The following is a 22,794-nucleotide window of genomic DNA, read 5'->3' as shown; positions in this document are numbered from 1 at the left end:
TGTATGAGGCAATTACGCATTTCACAGGTTATTATGTGATATTTATGAGGAAAAGAACATTGTGAAGTTTAATAAGTAGGGACACTGATCACCTTCACCATAAAAATAAGCTATTCACATAGTTCTGCAAACTAATTTCACACCTCTGCAAAACTAATTTCACACCTAAAGTTAAATTTTTTTAATTCTTTCATTTGTCATCAGTTCGTGTAGATTATGATATTTTTTTTACTTGAAATTGACTTTGGTTAAGCATTCTAGTGTATCTGAAATCTTGGATAATTGTACGATTTTTTAGCCCTTTTCATTGTTCGGTAAATATTTAGTATTTTTTTTTTTTTTTTTTGTCACAAGTTATAGAAACTGACTTTAACGTTTTGATGGACCTTTTGCTTCTTGTAGCATTCATACTGAAGTTATCCCAATGGATGATGACTTAAGTATTAATGATGTAAAAACAAGTGTTCCAATCGTTGCCGAAATCAATATTTTTGAAAACTTAGTAACAGAAGTTGTCAATCCCATTGACATAGAATTCACACCAAAATTGAACATGCAGTTTGACATTGAGGATGAATCATACGACTTTTACAATGCTTATGGGGGTAAAGTTGGATTCAGTATTCGTAAGGATTATGCAAATAAAAGCCGTAAGACAGGAAATATTACAATAAGCAAGTTTGTGTATTCCAAACAAGGTTTTAGGGTGAAGGACAAGAGGGATATCCATACAAGAAAGCCCAGGGCTGAAACTCGAACCGGTTGTGGTGCACTGATGCAAATTACATATGACTGCAAGAAGGGAAAGTATGTTGTATATAATTTTGTCGAATCTCACAATCATCCTATGATAATTGAAGAATGCACACATATGATGCCATCACAACGAAGAATAAGTGTTGCCCAAGCAATTGAAGTGGAATTGGCCTGCCAATTTGGAGTTCTACTCGGTAATGTATTTGAGTTAATGAGCAAGTAGGCTGGTGGGAGACAATCAATTGGCCATACCAAAGTTGATCAACAAAATTTTCTAAGGACAAGAAGACAGAGTGAGTTAGAATACTGAGAGAAGACATGGCTGATGAATTATTTCAAAATTCAATCTTGTGAGAATCCTTCATTTTTTCACATCGTGCAGTTGGATAGCGATGAAATGATAACTAATATCTTCTGGGCAGATTCGAGAATGATAATTGACTATGGGCATTTTGGAGACATCGTCACATTCGACACGACATACAAGCTCGTCCAAAGCAATCGTCCTTTTGCGGCTTTTCTTGGTTTGAATCATCATCGGAAGACTGCTGTCTTTGGACTAGCATTGATGTATGACGAGACTGCCAATTCCTTTGCGAGGCTGTTTGATTCATTCTTGAATGCAATGTCAGGTAAATAGTATAAATGTAATTTTTTTTTTTCTTCTTGCAATTATTAAAAGCTGAAGTTGATCATGCCCTTTTTTAACCCTTTCCTTTTCTTTTTTTTTTTTCTTTTTTTATTTTTTTTATTTTTTTATATACTTTTTCAATATGATTCTGATTTTTATGTAAATTACTTGTGGTTACTTGAGTGAGTTTATTGTTTGTACCTTGTAGCTCACCAGTAACTTAATCATATTTGAAGTCTACTACACTACCTGGAGATGTTAGAATCTTTGCTTCCCAAGGGTAATAGCAAGAGTCATTGATTCCTTCCAAATACCTGTATATGTTTTCCTGAATACAAATACTGAATAATGCATTGATAATACTCGTGTATAAAATACTAACTTTTTCTTGTATACGTACATGTCCATTATGTGCACTCTCGGGTTGAGTTTGAGTCATATTTTAAAAAACAAGCAGAGAAGAATAATGAGATGAAGGTGGAAATGTAAAGAATGTGGATTGTGTGAGGTGAAAGATTGGAAGAGTGCATTTGGTTAAAAAAAAAAAAATGAATTGGTTTAAGATTCCATGTAGGTTAAAATTATAATTTAATTATCTGTGCTGTACCTACTAAATTAGAAGTTAATTATCAAGGAGAGAACAATGAATAATATCTGTTTTTCTGTTTCTATATCATGGAAAAGAAAAACAAAAATAGTTGCAACATTTTATTGTACTCATTTTGTCAAATGTCAAGGGTAAAATAAGAATTCTAACTCCTCTATTCTTTTTGTTCACATCTTTTACACCAAAAGGATTTAGCTCAAATTATAACTCTTTATGTCTTAAAAAAAATTTATATCTCTTTAATAATAATAATAACAACAAAAGGTGTTGTGGGAGATGTAAAGAATGTGGATTGTGGGACTTACCTAAATAAAGTCCTTTTATTTTTATTTCTCTTTCATCTCATTATTTTTCTCTGCTTGTTTTTTAAAATATGACTCAAACTCAACCCGAGAGTGCACATAATGGACATGTACGTATACAAGAAAAAGTTAGTACTTTATGCACGAGTATTGTCAATGCATTATTCAGTATTTGTATTCAGGAAAACATATACAGGTATTTGGAAGGAATAAATGACTCTTGCTACTACCCTTGGGAAGCAAAGATTCTAACATCTCCAGGTAGTGTAGTAGACTTCAAATATGATTAAGTTACTAGTGAGCTACAAGGTACAAACAATAAACTCACTCAAGTAACCACAAGTATTTTACATAAAAATCATAATCATATTGAAAAAGTATATATAAAAAAAAAAAAAAAAGAAAAAAAAAGAAAAGGAAAGGGTTAAAAAAGGGCATGATCAACTTAAGCCTTTAATAATTGAACATGGCCATTCTTTTTTACCTTTTTTTATGTGAATTACTTTTTCAAATGAAGATATTTTATTGGGCCATAATGTTCTTGCCTTCAAATTTTCAATACTGTTAAAAATTTTAGTAATGACGTATGATAAGATTGCCTATTCATTGACATGCCTTTTTGATATATTCTTGAATGTGACGTTAGGTAAAGCACCACAAACGATTCTTACTGACCAAGATGGTGCAATGGTAAAGGCGTTGGCACAAGTTATGCCGAGGACAAGACATTTATTTTGCACGTGGCACATCATTGCAAATGCACAGAAGCATGTAGGCACCATTTTAGGAATGATGAAGGGATTAAAAGTGTGCTGAGTCAATTCATGTACTGTTACGATGATGAGGATGATTTTTGTATACAATGGGATGTAATGTTAAGGGACTACAATGTTGTTGGTAACACATGGTTGAACAATTTGTTTGGTTTGAGAGAAAAATGGGGTTATCCATTTGTTAAACATTGGTTTACCACTGGAATACGGATAACGTAGCTGAGTGAAAGTCTAAATAGCTGCTTGAAAGAGTACTTAACCAGGAAAATGAGTATTCCAGATTTGTTCATGCACCTTGACACGCTATTGTCAGACAAACGGTACAAGGAATATCAAGCTGAGTATAGTTTACTCAGTAAACTACCTAGACTTAAACAAAATTGTCCCATTCTAAAACAAGTGGGCAATATGTACACGTTGAAGATTTTTGAACTTTTCGAGGACCAATTCATAGAAGCTTGTGTGGTTGTTACCGTGGAAGGAACAAGTTTAGATGAAAATGGATTACGTGTTTCTAGAGTATCTGTTTATGATGGCAGTATGGATTGGACTGTGACAAGGTGGGATGATGGCTTTCTAAGTTGTTCGTGCGGGAAATATGCAATGGAAGGTATTTTGTGCAGCCATGTACTTAAAGTATTGAAAGACGACACTCATTATTTCAAAGAATTACCTTCTATGTATATACTTAAAAGGTGGACGATAAAAGCTAGGGATAACAACGTACAAGACATCCGTGGATGTGAAGTTATTGCTGATCCTAAACTTGAAGTACGTAGAAGGTATAGGATGTTATGTCGTTTTTTTACAGAAATCAGTTCATTTGCATCCGAGAAAGAAAAGGTATTCAATAATTTGAAGCTAAAGGGGATGAAATGGAAAAGGAAACACATTAATGTTGAAAGGCAATGTTTCGATGTTGAACAAAAGGCAACCAATTCAGCTTTTTCAACTGAAAGAAGTAATAATCATGAACATAATAAAAGTATCATTGGGCAAGCCGTGACCGGAAGTAATGCCAAGGGTATAAAGAATAAAGAAACAGGTGGTAAGGGACCAAGGCGCAGGAAGAAGAATAAGTTTGAATAATACATGCAGAGAAAAAAAAAACTATGCGAAACGAAAGGTTAATTTAATTTATTTTTTATTATTTGATAATTTAATTTTCCAGTATATGTCATTAACATTTTGATATTAGCAATGTCATAATTTTGTTTTTACAATGAATAAATCTATTGTTTTGTAGAAATCAAATGGCAACAACAGTGTTGGTGCAGGGGTAGGTGGCAGTGGTACCGTGCCACCTATTACATATGTACGTCTGAATGTGAGTTTTCTCATTTTCTTAAATGAAAACATTGATTTTTTATTTTTTATATATTATTATAATTTTCAGTATGATAATCTCTTAATTAAGAATGTTTATATTGAAATAAGGGTTGTGACATTCCTAGCGACGCCATTTGGATTTACGAAGATCATCACCCATGTGCACGTTTACATTCAGAAACAAATATCGACCAAATGACATATTGTCCTACCACTAACTTCAGTCATCCCAGGACTCCACCAACTGAACAGGTATAAACAAACTTTTATTCTGAACTAGGTATATAAAAATTAATGAACATTATTTCATACTTTAGAAATCCATTAGTTAATGAACATTGAGAATATATTGGCAGGGGACTCCATTTGTTTCGTATCTTGAATGCCGATTCTCAGATTATCTTGTAAGTTTATCTCTTATAAAATTTACGCTTCTGCAATATATTCTAAACATGTATGTTTTAACTTTGCATTAATTAACGTATGTACAAACATTGTTTTTATATGATCCATTTTAAGGATGTTGATCACACCAGTGGTGACCGTAATTTGATGCCAATGTCGGAGGAGACAACATCCGAGATCAATCCTCCTGCTCGGCAAAATTTGTTTTGAGTTAAGAAATTCTTAACAAATTGATGGTGTATAGGTATGCTATGGTTGATGAATGATAACAGAATATGGTGGTATAAAAAATATATCCCTTTTTGTGTAAGGATTTGTAAATGTATGGATAACTTGTTCACTTTTGTTTTTTGGTTTTTGTATATATGGAAAATGAAATGGATTTTTATTCAGGCCTATTTATGTTAATTGAAATATGTATGTGTACATATATTGTTTGGTCCATTTTGTTTGTGATTTGGGACAGGTTGAAACCATTAATTTCAAGGTGACATGGTTCCGTGAATGGCATCTGGCTATTTTCTCCAATGATGGCGATACTTAATTGCTTCTTGCGTATGGCTATTTTATGTTAGACAGTGCTAATTAAATTATCAATCCCAAAAGTTCCCTTTTGTTACTTCAAAAGTTAAATACAACATCACAATACATACATCACATTACATACACACATATATCACATTACATACGGAAAACGACGTCAACAGTTATCATCAGTTGACTATGACTTTTTCTCCAATGATACCAGACACCATCAATATGTGGAGATCGCAATGGCAAAGATTACATTTTATTTTCTCCTCATTTATTCCTTCGACCATCCACCATTTGACGTGAACCATGTCACCTTCATAGTTCGGTGGTCCATAATCTTCCTCACAACAAGCAGGAATGTTATGAAATAACCCATTTGACCACCCTCTTTTCACTATTGAAATCATTTGTTCCCTCCGATGATTTATGATCAGTTTATTTGTTATGTCTGTGTTCATGTTCGAAAGTTGTTGAATACCATTTACTTTATCAGCATCATTGCCATATATTAATGCAATGGCTAAAGCAAACTTACAACCAGTATGCTGAAGATATGCACCTTTGGTTAGAATACTTAGCCCATTTGCCTGATTTTGATGCAAGAAAATAGCTCCTACATCCAACATAAAGTTATTAAAAATAAAACCCGATTAAATTACTTTCACAATTTAGTAAAGTGAGTGCAAGCAACGTACCACTCCGAAGAGAAACATAGCCTCCAAATTGCCATCATCAACACATTTTTGCATGAACACGCATCGCAAATAGTAAGTATCACTGGTACCCCCCGTTTGTATTTCGTACAAGGATTTAAAACTGAGATGTCGTAACATATGTGGCTTCAAACACACCATAGCTAGCTTATGAGAACTGCACATATTTAAACACTTTTAACTTTTATTTCGTGAATGAAGAAAATATTATAAACATAAAACAATAATGTACAATTAAATGCTTACCATTGTTGAAGTTGTAGTAGGTCTTGAAAATTATTTGCTGCCACTCTACTAACCACCTCACTGAGCAACGGTGGTGGGAGTTCTTCTATTTCCATTTTTAGACTACTTGTTTTGTGTATGCTGGTTACCTTTTGGGGGAAGGTTAACCGTTGGTTTACCAGAAAGGGAAGAACTTATGTTGGATATATAGTCAATATGCATAGCCAATTAATCTGGTAGGTTAGGATTAGTTGAACACAAAATTGTGTAATAAGTTACAGGTGTTAGCTGTAAATGTATAATTAAATGCGCTGCTTGTTTGATATGACTAAGTTTATCTACAACTCCTCTATTATATATAGATATTTGATTGAACCGACAAATCTCCTCTAAGTACATTCACCATCTCAACTAAGTATTCATATCCTGCTATTTAAGTAATAGCACATATGAAATTATCTGAATTCACCATACTGTTTTTCTAATTTGAAGTGAATATAGAGAAAATAATATGTGTGTGTGTGGGCGTGTGTGTGTATATTAATAAGAAAGCATAAATTTTTTTTTAAAAAAATACAATCTTCACCTTCATAATTAAGTATTCACACCCTGCTGTATAAGTAATATCACATACAAAACTATATGAATTAGCCAAACCACAATTATGTGATATGTTAATTCAGACATTTATTATATTTTGTCTTCTCACGTATAAAGAGTATCTTATAATTTTTACTAAAATTAAAGAGTTATATAAGAAACACTTGTAAATATTCAAAACTGCTAGTCAAAATGCCATAAGATCCTAACTTTAAACAAACTATAACAAATGGAGCTGCAGAATAATTTCAAACAAAAAAGATTAATTTCCTATGTCCTTGTATTCAATTACATCAAAGGATCACACAAGTCTCCAATGAAAGCTTTTAGTTCTGAAAATGGAGAAGAATTTAAGACAGCCTTACGTGAAAGCTTTCAATTCTGAAAATGGAGAACAATTTAAGACAGTAGAGACTTGCTAAAGGATATATGTTAATGAGGTGAACATGACCCATGGTGCGTATAATCCAGATAAATAAACCTGACGCCTTAAAAGGCCCTCAAAAATATGCAGAGGATAGAGTGTGTTTCAGACCTCACTAGTAGGTATTTATTTATTTAATTTGATACGTCAATATTAACTGTGAACTACTCAAAAACACCATAGTGGGTGCAACCATTTACTTGCAAAGCATATAAAAGCAATAAAATATACGCTCTGATAAGCTTAGATTTCCTAAATGAATCAACCAAATAAACATGTTGAGATATGAAAAGTAGTTTAAAGATTGACCAAATTCAGTATATGAATACAAAGCCTAACTTTTTACAAAACTACCCTGTACCCAAATTTATACAAAACTAACATGTACAAAACATTCGCATAACAGCCCCATACAAGCTTGAATCGTTACAAGGTAGGACAAAAATAAAACGGAGTAACTTTCATGACAAAAGGCATTCCATTGACAAAAACTAAACCTTAACATAGCACCAGTTTCATCACCACCTAAAATTAAAGCTTGCAACCTGGTGCAAATTTAACTTTTCTCCCATACTTGGCATTGTTGTTCAAAATCTCTTGCCTACATTCGTCCAAAGGATCGGTCAAAAGTTGCAGTGCCATTTCTATGCGGATCACAGTAGAGTCCGTCTGTATCGTTACATAGAAGTAACATACTGTTAGGAAAAAATATATATTATGTTTAAACCATTGTAAAATAGAAAAATATTTCACAATGACATTATACTAACATTGAAGCTTCCCAACAATCTTCTGCCATCCTATAACTCCATGAACCTCATAAGAAAAAGTCCACATGAATGTCTGAACAATAATTAAAAATGGTATAAGAGAGCTACTGAGGAAGTTCGTGTCAAACATATAGGTAATAAGTTAAATAACAAAAAGATTTCAAAAGTATAAAGTCAAACATACGGGTCAGGCTGCACGGGTAAATCTTGATGCTTTATGATATCATAAAAATCCAATTTCTCTCATAGTGCAATGTCAAGAAAATCTTTCTGCAATACGAAAACAAAATTACTAACAATATGATCATATCAAATTAAAAAATGAAATGAATTAGAATAAAAGAGTTGTATACCACCAATAAACTATAATTTATGTGCCTAAAACTAACTCCGCTGCTACATATGTAATGAATAAGCTTATCCGGATGGTGAATGACAAACAAGAACCAATGATTACTGACGCATGCAGGGAAATAGAACTGTTAAACATACGACATATATTAGTAGTGGAATATTGTCACAACCAGAAACCATAGGCAGAAGACATGGATTGTTAAAGAAAATAACATACCAACTCAGATTTATGAAAGTCGCTGGTCTTTGTTTTTAATTTTCTGCAGTATTTGTCCCAAGCGCTCACTAAGCGTTTCCTGTGCTCCTCCTTATTACTTACAAACTCCACATTCTCATCCCTGATGCAACTTACCGCAAAACTGGAAAAATAGTACTTCATTTTCTTCTCATCCTGTTTTTTGTTTAGAAGCGTCGAATAACAATCAATTACTTATAAGAAAGGAAAATCATATGTTAAGGACAAAAAAAAAAAAAAAAAAAAAAAAAAAACAAATTTAACATGGACTAAAAATATGAATGGGGTTAATATTCATGTAATCCACTCACAACATTTGCCACCCACTCATCACCGAACATCGTAAGAATATCAGCCCGATTTAGTTGTGCAACATCAATACTTACCAAAGTTTCACTAACATAACAGAATAAAATAAGTATTTAAAAAACATTAAACATAAGATTAAGCATAAAAAAGGGCATGCCTAGAATCTGTCATATCCATTACTTACGTTTTGTCACGGTCAGGGGCTCTGACAAATTTCAACAACATTTTGTCATTAGTACTAAGTCTAATTTTTTTCTTAGACTCTGTTTGATCCCAGGGAGAGCGTGCATATTGTGACCTACCTCATCGACGACCACTAACAGCTTCTTTGGGGACATAATCATCAACTCCTGTCATGTATAATCAATATCAATTATTAATTTAAGGTAATCATAATAGGATAAACGAAAAGATGGTTGAGCATTTAAAGAATTATACGTATAGGGATGTTTGAGAAATTGATATCCTTTTATGCCTCTTGCACAACATTTAAGCCATCTTCAACACCTTCCCCTGCAGCCTCCAGATTACCTGTCCCAGCATGAGCCATGGATTGGTCAGTATTTAAGATACTGGCTTCGACATTTGATTCTTCTACATGATTAAAGCACTTTTCAACTTGGTTAGAATTGTCATCAACTCCACATTCATCGTCAAATTCAACAATGTCATTTTCATAAATATTTACTCCTTCACCGCTTATTCCATGAACCACCGAATGGGGATCAGACGAGTTGCTTTGCGGCTACATATTCAAATGCTCACCACTTTCTTCTCCAATACTCGTGCGACCTGAACTGGTGTTACCCTCCACAGTACCTTTCTTTCGTTTCTCCCGTCGCCTTTCCCTAATGGATTGAAGTCTCGTGAAAATTTGGTTAGTATTTTGAAGTTGCATCTTCAATTCTTGAAAGCAGCGCTGCACACACCAGATAATAGGTTAAGAAGTTGCGATCTTATGACAATAAGAACAAATATACAAAAAAAAACATAATGTAATGTAAACTTCATAAAAATATCAATTTATTAATGGAATGTATATTTACCTCGTATTCTGAGTCCGAACTTGTATTGGTCATACGAGATGTAGAATGTGAGGGTGACGAATAATAATCACTGATAGGGACTTCATGACCACTTGTAGAATTGGTTGTGGGACGAGCCTATCACAAGTGTTTTACACTCGGTTATAAAAATGAATACAACTATGATGCTTTAATTAATTAAAAATTAAAAACTACAAGTATGAAAAAAATTTAAATTACCTGACCATGTCCAAAGCCTCCCATATTTTCCTCCCATTGAAGGCGTTTCTTTAAATTCTCATCTATCCAAAAACTCACAGATTGGACATCCCCTTTGCCGGGCCATTTCACATCAACTCAGATGAGATATAGTAACTGAATTCAATGACATCAAATAATTAACATATATACACTTGCCCTGAGATATAGAAGTTTGAGGAAAGGCTTTTCTTTATCCAATATACTATGTATTTTAAAAGGTAACATTCAGTAAAAAAAAAATATTATACCTGAAGAAAAATTAAACACCCTGTCCAACTCTGTCTTTCTTTTCCCGGCTTTTTGAGGGGTTCAACCAAATGTTTATAAGTATAACCACACTAGTTGTAAGTCCTAATTGAATTGACTTTGTTCACAAATTCAAACCCCCTTAGGTGGGCATTATTCCGACCATTTGGCCTTAGGACTGTTGCACATGCAAATAAAACAAATGATCGCTTAAAATCGTCACCAACATGTAACGACTCGCTCCACCACATGGTATGATATTGTCTGCTTTGGGCCTGAGCCCGCACGGTTTTGTTCTTGAGCTTCACCCCAAAAGGACTCATACTAATTAGAGATGATGCACTTACATATAAGCACTTCACCTTTCCTCTACCCAGGCGATGTGGGACTTGTGCACCCATATCTCGCCAGTGTGGTAGCCTGACAGTGTCTCTTGCACTCGCCCACGATACACCCGCCCACAAGGTCATCACAATCCACCCCCCTTGGAGGCCCGACGTCCCCGTCAGCACACTTCCGGCTGGGTCAGGCTCTGATACCATTTGTAACGACCTACTCCACCACATGGTATGATATTGTCCGCTTTGGGCCTGAGCCCTCACGGTTTTGCTCTTGGGCTTTACCCCAAAAGACCTCATACCAATTGGAGATGATGCACTTACATATAAGCACTTCACCTTTCCTCTACCTAGGCGATGTGGGACTTGTGCACCCGTATCTCGCCAGTGTGGTAGCTTGACAGTGTCTCTTGCACCCGCCCACGACACACCCGCCCACAAGGTCATCACAAACATCAAGTTGTGTAACCTTGTCTTGCAAAGCATTTATGTGTATCCCTCCCGGACTACGAAATCCACAGTTATTTATCCATTCTGCTTCAACATCAGAACCTTCTAACACATCCGTCTCCCTACAAGGCAAGCCAAATATGAAATTGACATCATGTGCTGATATAGAGACATATTCATTATGGTCGACTCTAAGAAGACCGGTGTGGCAGTCGAAGTTACTGAATATATAACGAAAGAGGTTACGATCCAGACGTGTGCATTTCAAGTTTAGCAACTGCCCAAAGCCAATTTCCTCAATCGCTTTGATCTTCTCAGCACCAAGTTGGGATAAACATTTGACAAATTGATCGATCGAGCATCTGTGCTAATGATTCTAATTTTTTTACGGATAAAAGTTCAATTAAATGATCAATTACAAAACAAAAATACTATAAACAAGGGAGCGTGCCTCAAATAATGAAACAATAATAGGAGGGAAGGGAAGGCAAAATGACATAATACCTTTTGTTTGGGGGCTTGTTTTGGTGCATTTTTTTTTCCTTTCCGCTTCTTCCTTTTCCCACTCATCCTTGAAAGGTTGTTTTCAGTTTCACTCATTTTATTCCAAACTTCTCCGGCATCTTTACTGATTTGTGCATAATAAACTTTTCTCCAATTCTTGGAAGGGTTTTCTGCTTTGCACTTCTCTTGATAATATTTCCTGAAATTATAAACACAATGAATAATTAAAAATTTTAATACACTTAAAATTTTCTAAACTTTATTGTTTAATTACATTGTGACTTTGTTTTCCATACATCAACATATATATCACTAAGGTAAGAACATTGGTGCAATACATCACTTTAAAAAAATATATAATTAAATCAAGTTTAGTAAAAAAACGGAAAAGTTAAAATCAGTACTAAGGATCTTCATAACATTACTTAATAACATCACAGTCCACAAAATAAGTCCAGCACAAACAATTTTTCATGTGCCTTTTTAAATGGGTGTGAATCCTCTGAAGTGAAATAATGAAAAGAGCGACATCTATTTTTTTGTTTTTTTCTTCCAAATATTAAAAAAAAACATACACTTAGCTATAGATTATTTAACATATCTTTGAAAATTTTTGGGCAAAGTTTACTGTTAATTGTCACACTCACCAACTTCATCGTCACCGTCAAAAGAAAAAATTTGGCAAAATTTTTTATTAATTGCCACACTCAACACTTTCACCATCTAATTAAGGTATTCACATAGTGCTGAAAAATTAATAGTCACTCATAAATCTAAGTCAATTCAACATAGTGATGTTATACATACATACTTATATACTAATATATTTTCAGTACCTTAGTCTCAAAGCATTCTTGTATATATACATATAGATATACATATATATATATATTGAGTTATTATATTTCTTTCTAATCAATATATATTCAGTACCTTAGTCTCAAAATTTTCTTATTTTATTTATTTCTAATCAAATTTTTGTATTAATCAAAGCAATAACTTCAATAAAAAATATATGGAAACAACATAATTTATCATTACAAAAAGAATTTTTTAAAAATAATAACAGAATACATGAAATTTATAATAATTTGATCTCATTGTCATTCAGGGTTTTGAAAATATACCTAAATTTGAAGAAGCAAGGTCCATGATGGCTTACAGTTCATCCCTTCTGCTTCAGTTTTGAACTTCCTACAGTGTTTTTCAAACTCTCACTCTGTCTCGATTGACAAATAACCTTTCTACGCTTTAAATGACCTCCACCTTCAATCCCATCGCTACTACTTGATAATTGAGATGGAGAACTGGCAGAAGGAGAGTATGAAGCATCATCACAATTACTTTCACTATCTATAGCAATTCTTTTTCCATCGCGTTTGGATGCCACATCTTTTTTTTTTTTTGGTGTTCATCTCCTTTGGCTTTTGTTGCATATTTTCCCTTTTTTTCAGCGCGCTTGGCCACATGCTTAATCCTTCCCATTTGATGTTCCTACATTATGAGTTCATAATGAGATGTTGAACTTATAAAAACAGAGATCATAATAAGACTTTAAGTAAATTTAGAAGCATATAAGTTAAAAGTTACAAGCTTAAAAGATCATATTATTTATATTTTATTTAAAGTTAAAAGTTAAATTTTATCATATAAAAAAAGCATCTAAAAAAACACAATAACGTGTTAATTTAAAGAGGATTTTGAAAGGGATTATGAGGTATTTGGTTGTCAACAATTTTCACTTTTATGTAATTGAATTTTTAACAAAATCACGAACCTACTCCAAAATTGGAGAATGAATATTGTGTGGTTATAGACTAAATAATGAATTGGCAGACTTCACAAAATTTCGCATTCATCAATTTTTATTTAGTGCAATAAAAGAAGAAGAAGAAGAAGAAGAATATTGAAGGAATTAGATGCCTAATGACTAAATAATGAAAGTCTGCAAGCTACTCTCTTGGCAGACTTCACAAAATTTCGCATTCATCAATTTTTATTTTGTGCAATGTAAATAAAAAAAATGGAATTTCAATGTATTCATAAATAAGAAATTATTGCAATTATTACAAAAAGCATACAGACTTTACAAACATATATATAATTTTACTTTTTGCAGTCCATATTGGATTATTTTAGTTCACAAAGTGATGTAGTGTAGAACTTATAAATAGTTTAGTTATTTTAGACATAAATAGTAATTACTTGAGTTATATGTTAGTTTTTAGCGATTTCTGGCTCTATGACTTTAACATGGAGATCTCCACATTACTTAAGTAAGTTTATGCAATGCACATGTAAACTTAAGTGCATAAAGTATGACGCTTGGAACAACTGTGGTCTTGACATGTAAGCAAGGAGAATACTTGGTTGTAGGCTATGTCACATAATTCTAACATAGGAGAAAGATTGGTCTTCATTTACAGCAAGTTTCAAAGTGATTTAGGGTACTTGAGAAACCAAGTACACTGATATTCTGTGATTGAATCTAATAAGGAGCTTTATTGACATATTAGAAACAATGAGCCCCCCAAGCTACTGGTGGAATGACCTAACAGACATAATAAAATTAAAATTTGGAACTTAATGTGGAAGAGTAACACAAAAAAAAAATCAATACATGATACATAAACTTAGCTTTACCATATTTTCCAAGTAAATTCTTAGTTCTCTTGATTAACTCGACTTGTTAAAGCTACTCAATTATGAACTACTCTTTTCTTTGTCACCAACTCATGACCTTGTCAGGGGCAATCCATCACTCATCCTAGAGATTTTCTCAACCACCACATTTACTTAGATTTTTCTGACACTTTAAATGGTGAACTTTTCATCACCATTATAAATTTAATCAATTTTGCCTCACTAGTAAAAATATTAAAACTGAATTCAACAAGCAAGTTGTAAAGATTTAATTAAATTTACAAATGCAGATAAAATTTAGACAATAAATCATATCAACGGTAATCACAACTGTGACCTTCTTATTCGTGAAAAATAACAGCATCTAAGAGCATAAAAAAGAGAGAGTAAATTCGACTTAACTAAACAGAAACACAAAAGCGAAGCAAACCGTGGCCAGAGAAGAACCCAGAATCACGGCGCCGGAATTTGATGGCAAGCAAACCAAGGCCGGCGAAGATAGCGAAGCAAACCGTGACCAGAGAAGAACCCAGAATCAAAGCGTCGGAATTTGATGAACCAAGGCCGGCGAAGGTAGCGAAGTAAACCGTGGCCAGAGAAGAACCTAGAATCACGGCGCCGGAATTTGACGGCAAGCAAACTAAGGCCAGCGAAGATCGCGACCAACAAACCCGCTGAATTTTGACTTTCCTTTCTTTGTTCGAAACCCAGAGAATTTAGGGTTCTTTGCCGCCGTTTTCTTTTCTTTGCAGGGGTTCGTCTTTTCTCAGATTATCTTGGTTTAGGGCTAACTCTTTTGTCAATAGGGTTAGCTTTTTGAGTATTTGTTTTTTCTTTTTATGTAATAAATTACAATATAAGTTAACGAAAGACAGATTTAACGGAATAATAGGTTTTGCACCATTTTAGTGGAGTCCACAAACATATTACAAACTGAAGTATACGTGGCCAAATTAAAGTTTTTCATCAGCTCACAGCAGGGGATTTGTATCCACATTGATTAGTGAGTTGTTGAGTATACTATTAAAAAATGTTATACCTAGTCATTCTTGAAACACTACGTACATCAGAAAATGAAATAACACATTGAACCCGAGAAAAGGACAATAATGATGAATCAAAAAGAGACACATGGACTCAGCGAATCTATTCAATTCAGATTTGAGCTCAAATCTAGGACCCCACAAGGTCCTTCACAGACCATCCTTATCCACATTGATTTAAAATCTCTATTACTCCAAATTCTTGCGTTTCCAATATTTTTACTTTATTTTGCATAACACAACAAAAAAAATTGGGTCTAGAAGTAGTGTTAATTAAACTGTTTCTACATCCGAATATATACAAACATTAATATAATTTTTATCATTATTTTTTCTCTAAATTCATATATCCGTGAATGGTTCACAAAAAAAGAAAAGAAAACATAAAACCCTAATATGAAAATATTCTTCCATTTACTTTCTTTTTTTTTTTTTCCAATTCTTTACTTTCCTTTATGCTAGTGTTTATAAGGGATTCCAACCATCCACATCTCTCCTCTAATGTTTTATATATTATCTAAAACTCAAATTTTACAATTTTACTTAAACCAAAACTCAATCTCATAATATCAATCAAAATCAATTGTTGTTTAAATTAATTTTAATTAATTAACAATATTTTTTTAGATAATTGACTGATTAAGGCATAAAAAATCTTATTTAGATAATTAATAATAAAAAATTATATTAAAAAATCATATAAAAGACCATTAAAATTTGCATAACCAATGACTAATTAAGCTGGTGCAAAACTTTGCAAGACGGTTGATGAATCTTTATGGAGGTCAAAAATAAATCACTTGGTTTATTTCACATGCATTATAACATCACATTTATTTTGATGTATTGTTGATATTTTTGGTACTATTTGACCTTTAACTAAAGAGTGACGTGGCATTTTTTGATTGGCAAACCGTGTAAATACCCTACTAATACTAAATAAAAATAGACCTATCTAGGGGGTGGTATGCACAATAACACAAACAGAGCCAGGCTACCCTAATAAATATGTGTGTGATGATTCCACATGACATGACGATACAATGAGTTGCATGGAAAAGAATATGATTCCTTGTCAGCAATTCATCGCCCCCATACACCACCGATTGCAATATATTTGCTCAAAGAAATCTAACCGTACAAATTTTAGAGACAAAACAAAATACTAATTAATAAAGAGTAACTACACAAACGGATGAATGGTGACTAATGATCTCACCTTTCCTACACATTACTTGAATGTACAATGACCTAAATCAATAAATCAACTCCAAACGTGTCATCACCCATCATCATCTCTCTCACACGTCACCTTTCCTACACATTACTTGAATGTGCTGTAATTTTTCAACCCAAGTAAATTTATTTTTTAACACATTAATTATGTTTTACAACACATAAAATCTTGCCCATGTTTGACTAATCTAGGCATCTCTACGGCTGTAAACGAACATTAATCTTTTTTGTATAAGCGCCTGAGTTTGATTCACACCCTCACTCCCATGTAGGACATAATAATTAATTTTGAAAGGAGCCAAGAATTCAATTGAATGAGAGTCATTGCAAAAATAATAAGATTAAAAAAAAATGCCGATAATATCCAATTTCAGAGCCTTAATGATATTACCAAACACTACATTGATGATTTTTTTTATAAAAAATAAGTTTTTTTTTATACAAATTGAAAACAAAAATTGTATGTATTTAAGTAACACTATTGTACAAAAAAAAAAAAAATTCAAATGCATATGTTTGCTTTATTCCTTTTTCCGTCTTACAATGATTCAATGAATGCTATTAAATTTTCATGTGTGTGAAGGTTGTGGACCATTTATACCCTAATAAATACAATAGTTGGCTCGCATCCAAAAATCATTTGTTGTATTTATAATTCAAAAATTAGTCTTCCATCTTCATTGTGGCTACCAAACACTGTTTGCATAATAACTTCTTCCTTAAAGTTGTGAACCATTTGGAGATTTTAATTTCCACCTCCCCACAACTTGACATTTCCGTCCATTTATCCAACATCTTGGCTATATTTTTTTCCATAATGGGTGTAGACACTAAAATTTTAGTAGGTTTTAATTTTGATAAATGGACCCATGAAATATGGGCTTAATGTTCAATTCAGTTATTTAATGGCCCAAACTTGGTCCACTTAATTTATTCAATTAGCCCAACCCAGATGACTAAATAAAAGGATAATTATTCCTAATAAAATATATTTGGAATAATTATATTTAAGAATAATTATCATAATATAACCGACCCGGCCAGTTATGATTTTTTCCTTATCAAGAGATGACACGTGTCATCATCTTATTAATCCAAGAAGCATATAAATAGAGGCCTGGAGGAAGAAGCAAATGGTACACAAATTCAGAGTCCGGAAATCTAGAGACTCAGAAATCCAGAAAGTCCAGAAATTGAGAGAATCAGAAAGCCAGAAATCCCGAGGGCAAACTTGAAGGCGAAGAACACCAAGCACATCAAATTGTGTTGTTCTTCACCAAATTTAACAAATTCTCTCATCTCTGAAGACGAAGAACAACAAACACATCCAAAGACGTGCCATTCCTCCTCAAATTCAACAAAGGACAAATTCAGAATTCAGAAGTCCAAAAATTCAAACACAGATTCAGAATTCAGAAGTCCAGAAATCCAGAGACTCAGAAGTCAGAAATACAAATTCAGAATCCAAACCCAAAAGTGAAGAACATCAAGCACATCCAACGACGTACCGTTCTTCATCAAATTCCACGGTGATCAACGTGAAAACTCAACATGTCAAGAACCTGACATTGTTCCAAAGGAGATTCCGCCCCCAGATTTACCTCATTTCGTCTATGATGCTCACTCTAGTGTCGGTTCACCCCTAGAGTCACCACGTTAGACTTCGGAGCAATCAATCACTTCAAGGAGCGTTGACTCTCAAGGCCTATCATACTCAGATGTGGTCGCTGCTATGATGACTGGAGCTGCCACGGTGGAGGAACAACTAGCAACTATATCTCGTGCCATTAAGAACCTCACAAAGACTGTTGAAGAGAAGGACTTGCAAATCGCTACACTGATAAACAAATTAGAAGTTCAGACCTGTGAATCACCATTACAGTTTGGGAATCCTATAGCCTCCACAGCAGTGCCGTCTGGGAATCCTACATCTTCCACAGCAATACCATCTGGAAATCTTGCAACTTCCACACCACCACCATCTGGGATTCCTAATTCTACAGCACAAGGTACTCGCACGGAGGACTCCAAACAGACTCCGGTGGCATAACAGGCGACTGGTTAAACTAATCATTCTTCTTCAGTCTCTTCATTATATGTCAAATAATTGCAAGATATAATAACGAATATAATCCGATCCCAATATGGAGGCGTCTTAAAGAGCACTCTCATATACTCAAAGCCCTATACAAGGAGAATCGACAGTATGGGGATGCCTGTAGGATACCAACCTTCGAAGATTTAGCAATTTGAAGGAAAAGGCAACCCCAAGCAACACATTGTCCATTTTGTCAAGTCTTGCAACAATGCTGGAACTGACGGGGACCTACTAGTTAAACAGTTTGTCCGCTCCCTCAAAGGAAACGCGTTCGAGTGGTACACCGACCTAAAGTCAGAATCAATTGATAGTTAGGACCAAATGGAACGAGAATTCTTGAACAGGTTTTATAGCACTCCTCGTACTGTTAGTATGATAGAATTGACTAACACGAAGCAATGGAAGGATGAGCCTGTAATCGACTAAATTAATCGCTTGCGAGCACTCAGTCAAAAAGCCTCGCCAGTTTCAAGAGAGGGAAAGACAACGTCCTACGCTAAAGGAGTTAGAGAAGAAGGAATACCCCTTCCCCGATTTTGATGTCCCTGGTATATTGGAATGTTTACTCGAAAGTAAAGTTATAGAACTCCCTGAATGCAAACGCCTTCAAGAGATGGGATGGGTTAATGACCCAAAATACTACAAATATCATCGTATTGTCAGTCATCCAATTGAGAGGTGTTTTATCTTCAAGGAGGTGGTGATGAATTTGACAAAACAAGGAAAAATCTTGTTGGACACAGACGAAGTTGTAACTTCAAATCATACTACCGCTACTTTGACAACCTCTGTCGTGGGGAGTGCTCGTTCTCAACCTTCAAATTCTGAAGTATATTGCACAACCATCCAGTTTGGCTCTTATGAACCAATCCCCATCTATCTTGGCCAAGGAAGTATACTTGACGTTTCAACATTTGGAAGAGTTTTTCCTCAGGATGATGAAGAATGATGGACTCTGGTGACAAGAAAGAAACCACGGAAGCAACGAGCTGAAATTTTGCAGACTAGTTATTTTGACAGGGGGCAAAGGAAGAAGAAGCCTCAATATCGCCATAGACAGTATGGCCATAGTAGAAAATGGGTCAAAAAGACACAGTTATCCAAACATGCCTCTATGAGCAAAGGGATCCAGAAGCCCATTACTTTGCAAGAGTTCTTTCCAGAAGGATATCTAGATGACGAAGTTATGACAACTTACATGGTTTCAACTGAGAAAACGAGCCCTGATGATGAGAATAGTGAGGATCAAGATGAAGCCCAGACTATAGAGAACCATACAAAGGATGCAGCCATCATTGAAAAGTTCGATGATGATGAAATAGCCAGAGGTACGCTTGATTCATGTTATGCACCAATTGTTTTCACTGACGAGGATCTTCAGTTGGGTTCGAAGCCATATAATTGTCCTCTTTTCGTTTTCGGTTACATAAAAGAACAAAAAGTTATTCGAATTCTTGTTGATGGTGGATCAGCGGTGAATCTCATGCCAAAATTTACGATGAAAAATCTCGGTATCACAATCAACAAGTTATCTCGTAGCCGTCTTATTATTCAAGGTTTTAACCAAGGAGGACAGAGAGCTATTGGCATGATTCGGGCGAAACTAATTATTGGCAAGCTCCAAGCTGAAACCTTATTTTACATTATTGATTCAAAGACGTACTACAATTTTATGTTAGGAAGGCCTTGGATATTTAGTAATGGCGTCATACTATCGACTCTTCATCAGTGTTTCAAATTCTACAAGAATGGCGTACAAACGGCTGTAGCGGACCATAAGCCATTTACAGAAGTAGAATCTCATTTTGCCGATGCCAAGTTCTATATCGATCCTGATACACCTTCGGAAGTGCCCATCTTAAGCCATCCGTCTACACAAGAGGTTCAATCTACAAAATCTAAAGAAGCATTAAGTGATCCATTAGATGTTTCAGTGACAGACATTGTAAAGGTAGCTAAAATGAGAAGGGTCTCAATAAAAGCACATCGGACGAAACCTATTTTAAAGTATGTTCCAAAATCTCAACGACAAGAAGGGCAGCCACCTGTCATTGAGATACTTGAAACCAAGGAATTTAAATTGAAGATGTCACAAACCAAAGAAAAGGAAGATGTGCAAAAGTTGCAAGGAGAGTTAACTCTTCCTCTCACCAAGATTCAAAAGGGTTCGTGCGGCCATCTTGATCTCTGGTCGATCATGGATCACTTCCAAAACAAAGGACTGATGAAGGATTCGATCCTAAAGCATACCAACTCATGGCTAAGTCGGGGTATGATTTTACAAATCCTGCAAACCTGAACAAACTGAATTCTGAGGTCATCGGTGAGAAAGTGCATGGTCTCAATGAGACACAGAAGAAGTTAAAAGATCAAGTGCATAAAATCATTTTACCCAAGTCTGGTATCGGTTTCGTAACTTCTGAGCCACTTCGAATTCAAATCACAAAAAAGGATAAGAAGTCAAACACCTTATACATTGGGTTTGAAGAAGTTAAGGATGAACAAGATCATCAAACTATGCATCAAAGATCCGTCTTCGACCGTATAGGTGCTCCATATGATCGAGCATCTGTATTCAACAGGTTGTCAAGCCGAAGGTCAAATATCTCAAGTTCTCGTGTCAACAGTTTGCCTCCTACCTCTGTTTTTAACAGAATGAGCTTTCATGACCAAGGAAGAAAATCTTCACAACCTCAATCTCGAAAGTTAGTATTTTCTCGGATTGGTACTATTAAAGATATATCGCTAAGAAGCAGTAATAGTGGAAAGTCAGAGGAAGCTAACATCGACGTGGTGAACAATAGTGACGTTCGGAGCCTAGTACCCTCGCGAATGAAAAGTAAGACAGAGGTAGATGTCACCAATGATGTTACATTAAAAGCTCAAAGGCGAACCGTTGTATTCACTAATCAAGCAAAAGAAGTGGATAGAACAGAAAACATTGGTGAATTATCTTGTGTTACTTCATACCACATCATTGTTGAAGAGGAACCTGACTCTGACCAATCAGATGAAATCGAGAAAGCTCCACCAACACTAGAAGATGGGGGGCAGGCTACCGTTGATCAACTCAAGGAAATTAACTTAGGGACTGATGATCAACCCAGACCAGTTTTCGTTAGTGCATTCTTAAGCCCCTCAGAAGAAAATGATTACTATCAATTGTTATCTGAGTACAAGGATGTCTTTGCTTGGACATATAAAGAGATGCCCGGTCTTGACCCTAAAATTGCAGTGCACAATCTAGTTATCAAATATGGGACACGTCTGATTAAGCAGTCTCAACATTTCTTCCGTCCAGAGCTGGTTCCGAGGATAGAGGAAGAACTCAATAAATTGATTAAAGTAGGGTTCATTCATGAGGTCAAATATCCAACATGGATTTCGAGTATTGTTCCAGTGAAGAAAAAAAAATAAACAGATTCGAATATATGTGGACTTTCAGGATTTGAATGAAGCATGCCCAAAAGATGATTTTCCTCTTCCCATCGCCGAGCTCACTGTAGATGCAACCACGGGGCATGAAGCTCTCTCGTTCATGGATTGTTACTCCGGGTACAATCAGATAAGAATGACTCCGAAAGATGAGGAGCTAACTACCTTTCGCACTCCTAAAGGCATATATTGCTACAAAGTTATGCCCTTTGGACTCAAAAATGCAGGAGCAACATACCAGCGCGCCATGCAAAGGATCTTCGACGACATACTCCATAAGATTGTTGAATGTTATGTTGATGACTTGGTGGTTAAGACAAAAAAACGAAGGAATCATTTACAGGATCTACGTACAATTGTTAATCGCCTCCAAAAATTTCAACTTAAGATGAATCCTCTTAAATGTGCATTTGGTGTGACTTCAGGGAAATTCCTGAGATACATTGTACGTCATCTTGGTATTGAGATTGATCCTAATAAAGTTGAGGCCATTCAAAAGATACCACCACCAAAGAATTTACATGAGCTTCGAAGTTTACAAGGTCAAC

General features: G+C 34.7%; 1 protein-coding gene across 1 annotated transcript; it reads left to right on the top strand.

Annotated features, from left to right (window-relative positions):
• The first annotated feature begins 424 nt into the window (after positions 1–424).
• On the top strand, positions 425–5,013 carry LOC132272500 (protein FAR-RED ELONGATED HYPOCOTYL 3-like). Its single transcript, XM_059773637.1, has 8 exons — positions 425–955; positions 1,139–1,388; positions 2,874–2,986; positions 3,289–3,912; positions 4,316–4,396; positions 4,507–4,650; positions 4,755–4,802; positions 4,918–5,013. Exons 1-8 carry the CDS (start codon positions 425–427, stop codon positions 5,011–5,013), a joined length of 1,887 nt encoding a protein of 628 aa, XP_059629620.1.
• Positions 5,014–22,794: the final 17,781 nt, after the last annotated feature.

This window comes from Cornus florida, unplaced genomic scaffold (assembly GCF_030987335.1).
Source record: "Cornus florida cultivar Cherokee Brave unplaced genomic scaffold, ASM3098733v1 CherokeeBrave_3.0.0_Hap2_Chr09, whole genome shotgun sequence".
NCBI classification, from domain to species: domain Eukaryota; kingdom Viridiplantae; phylum Streptophyta; class Magnoliopsida; order Cornales; family Cornaceae; genus Cornus; species Cornus florida.
Note: the sequence above shows the minus strand (reverse complement) of the source record. Positions and strands in the feature narration are given on the sequence as shown.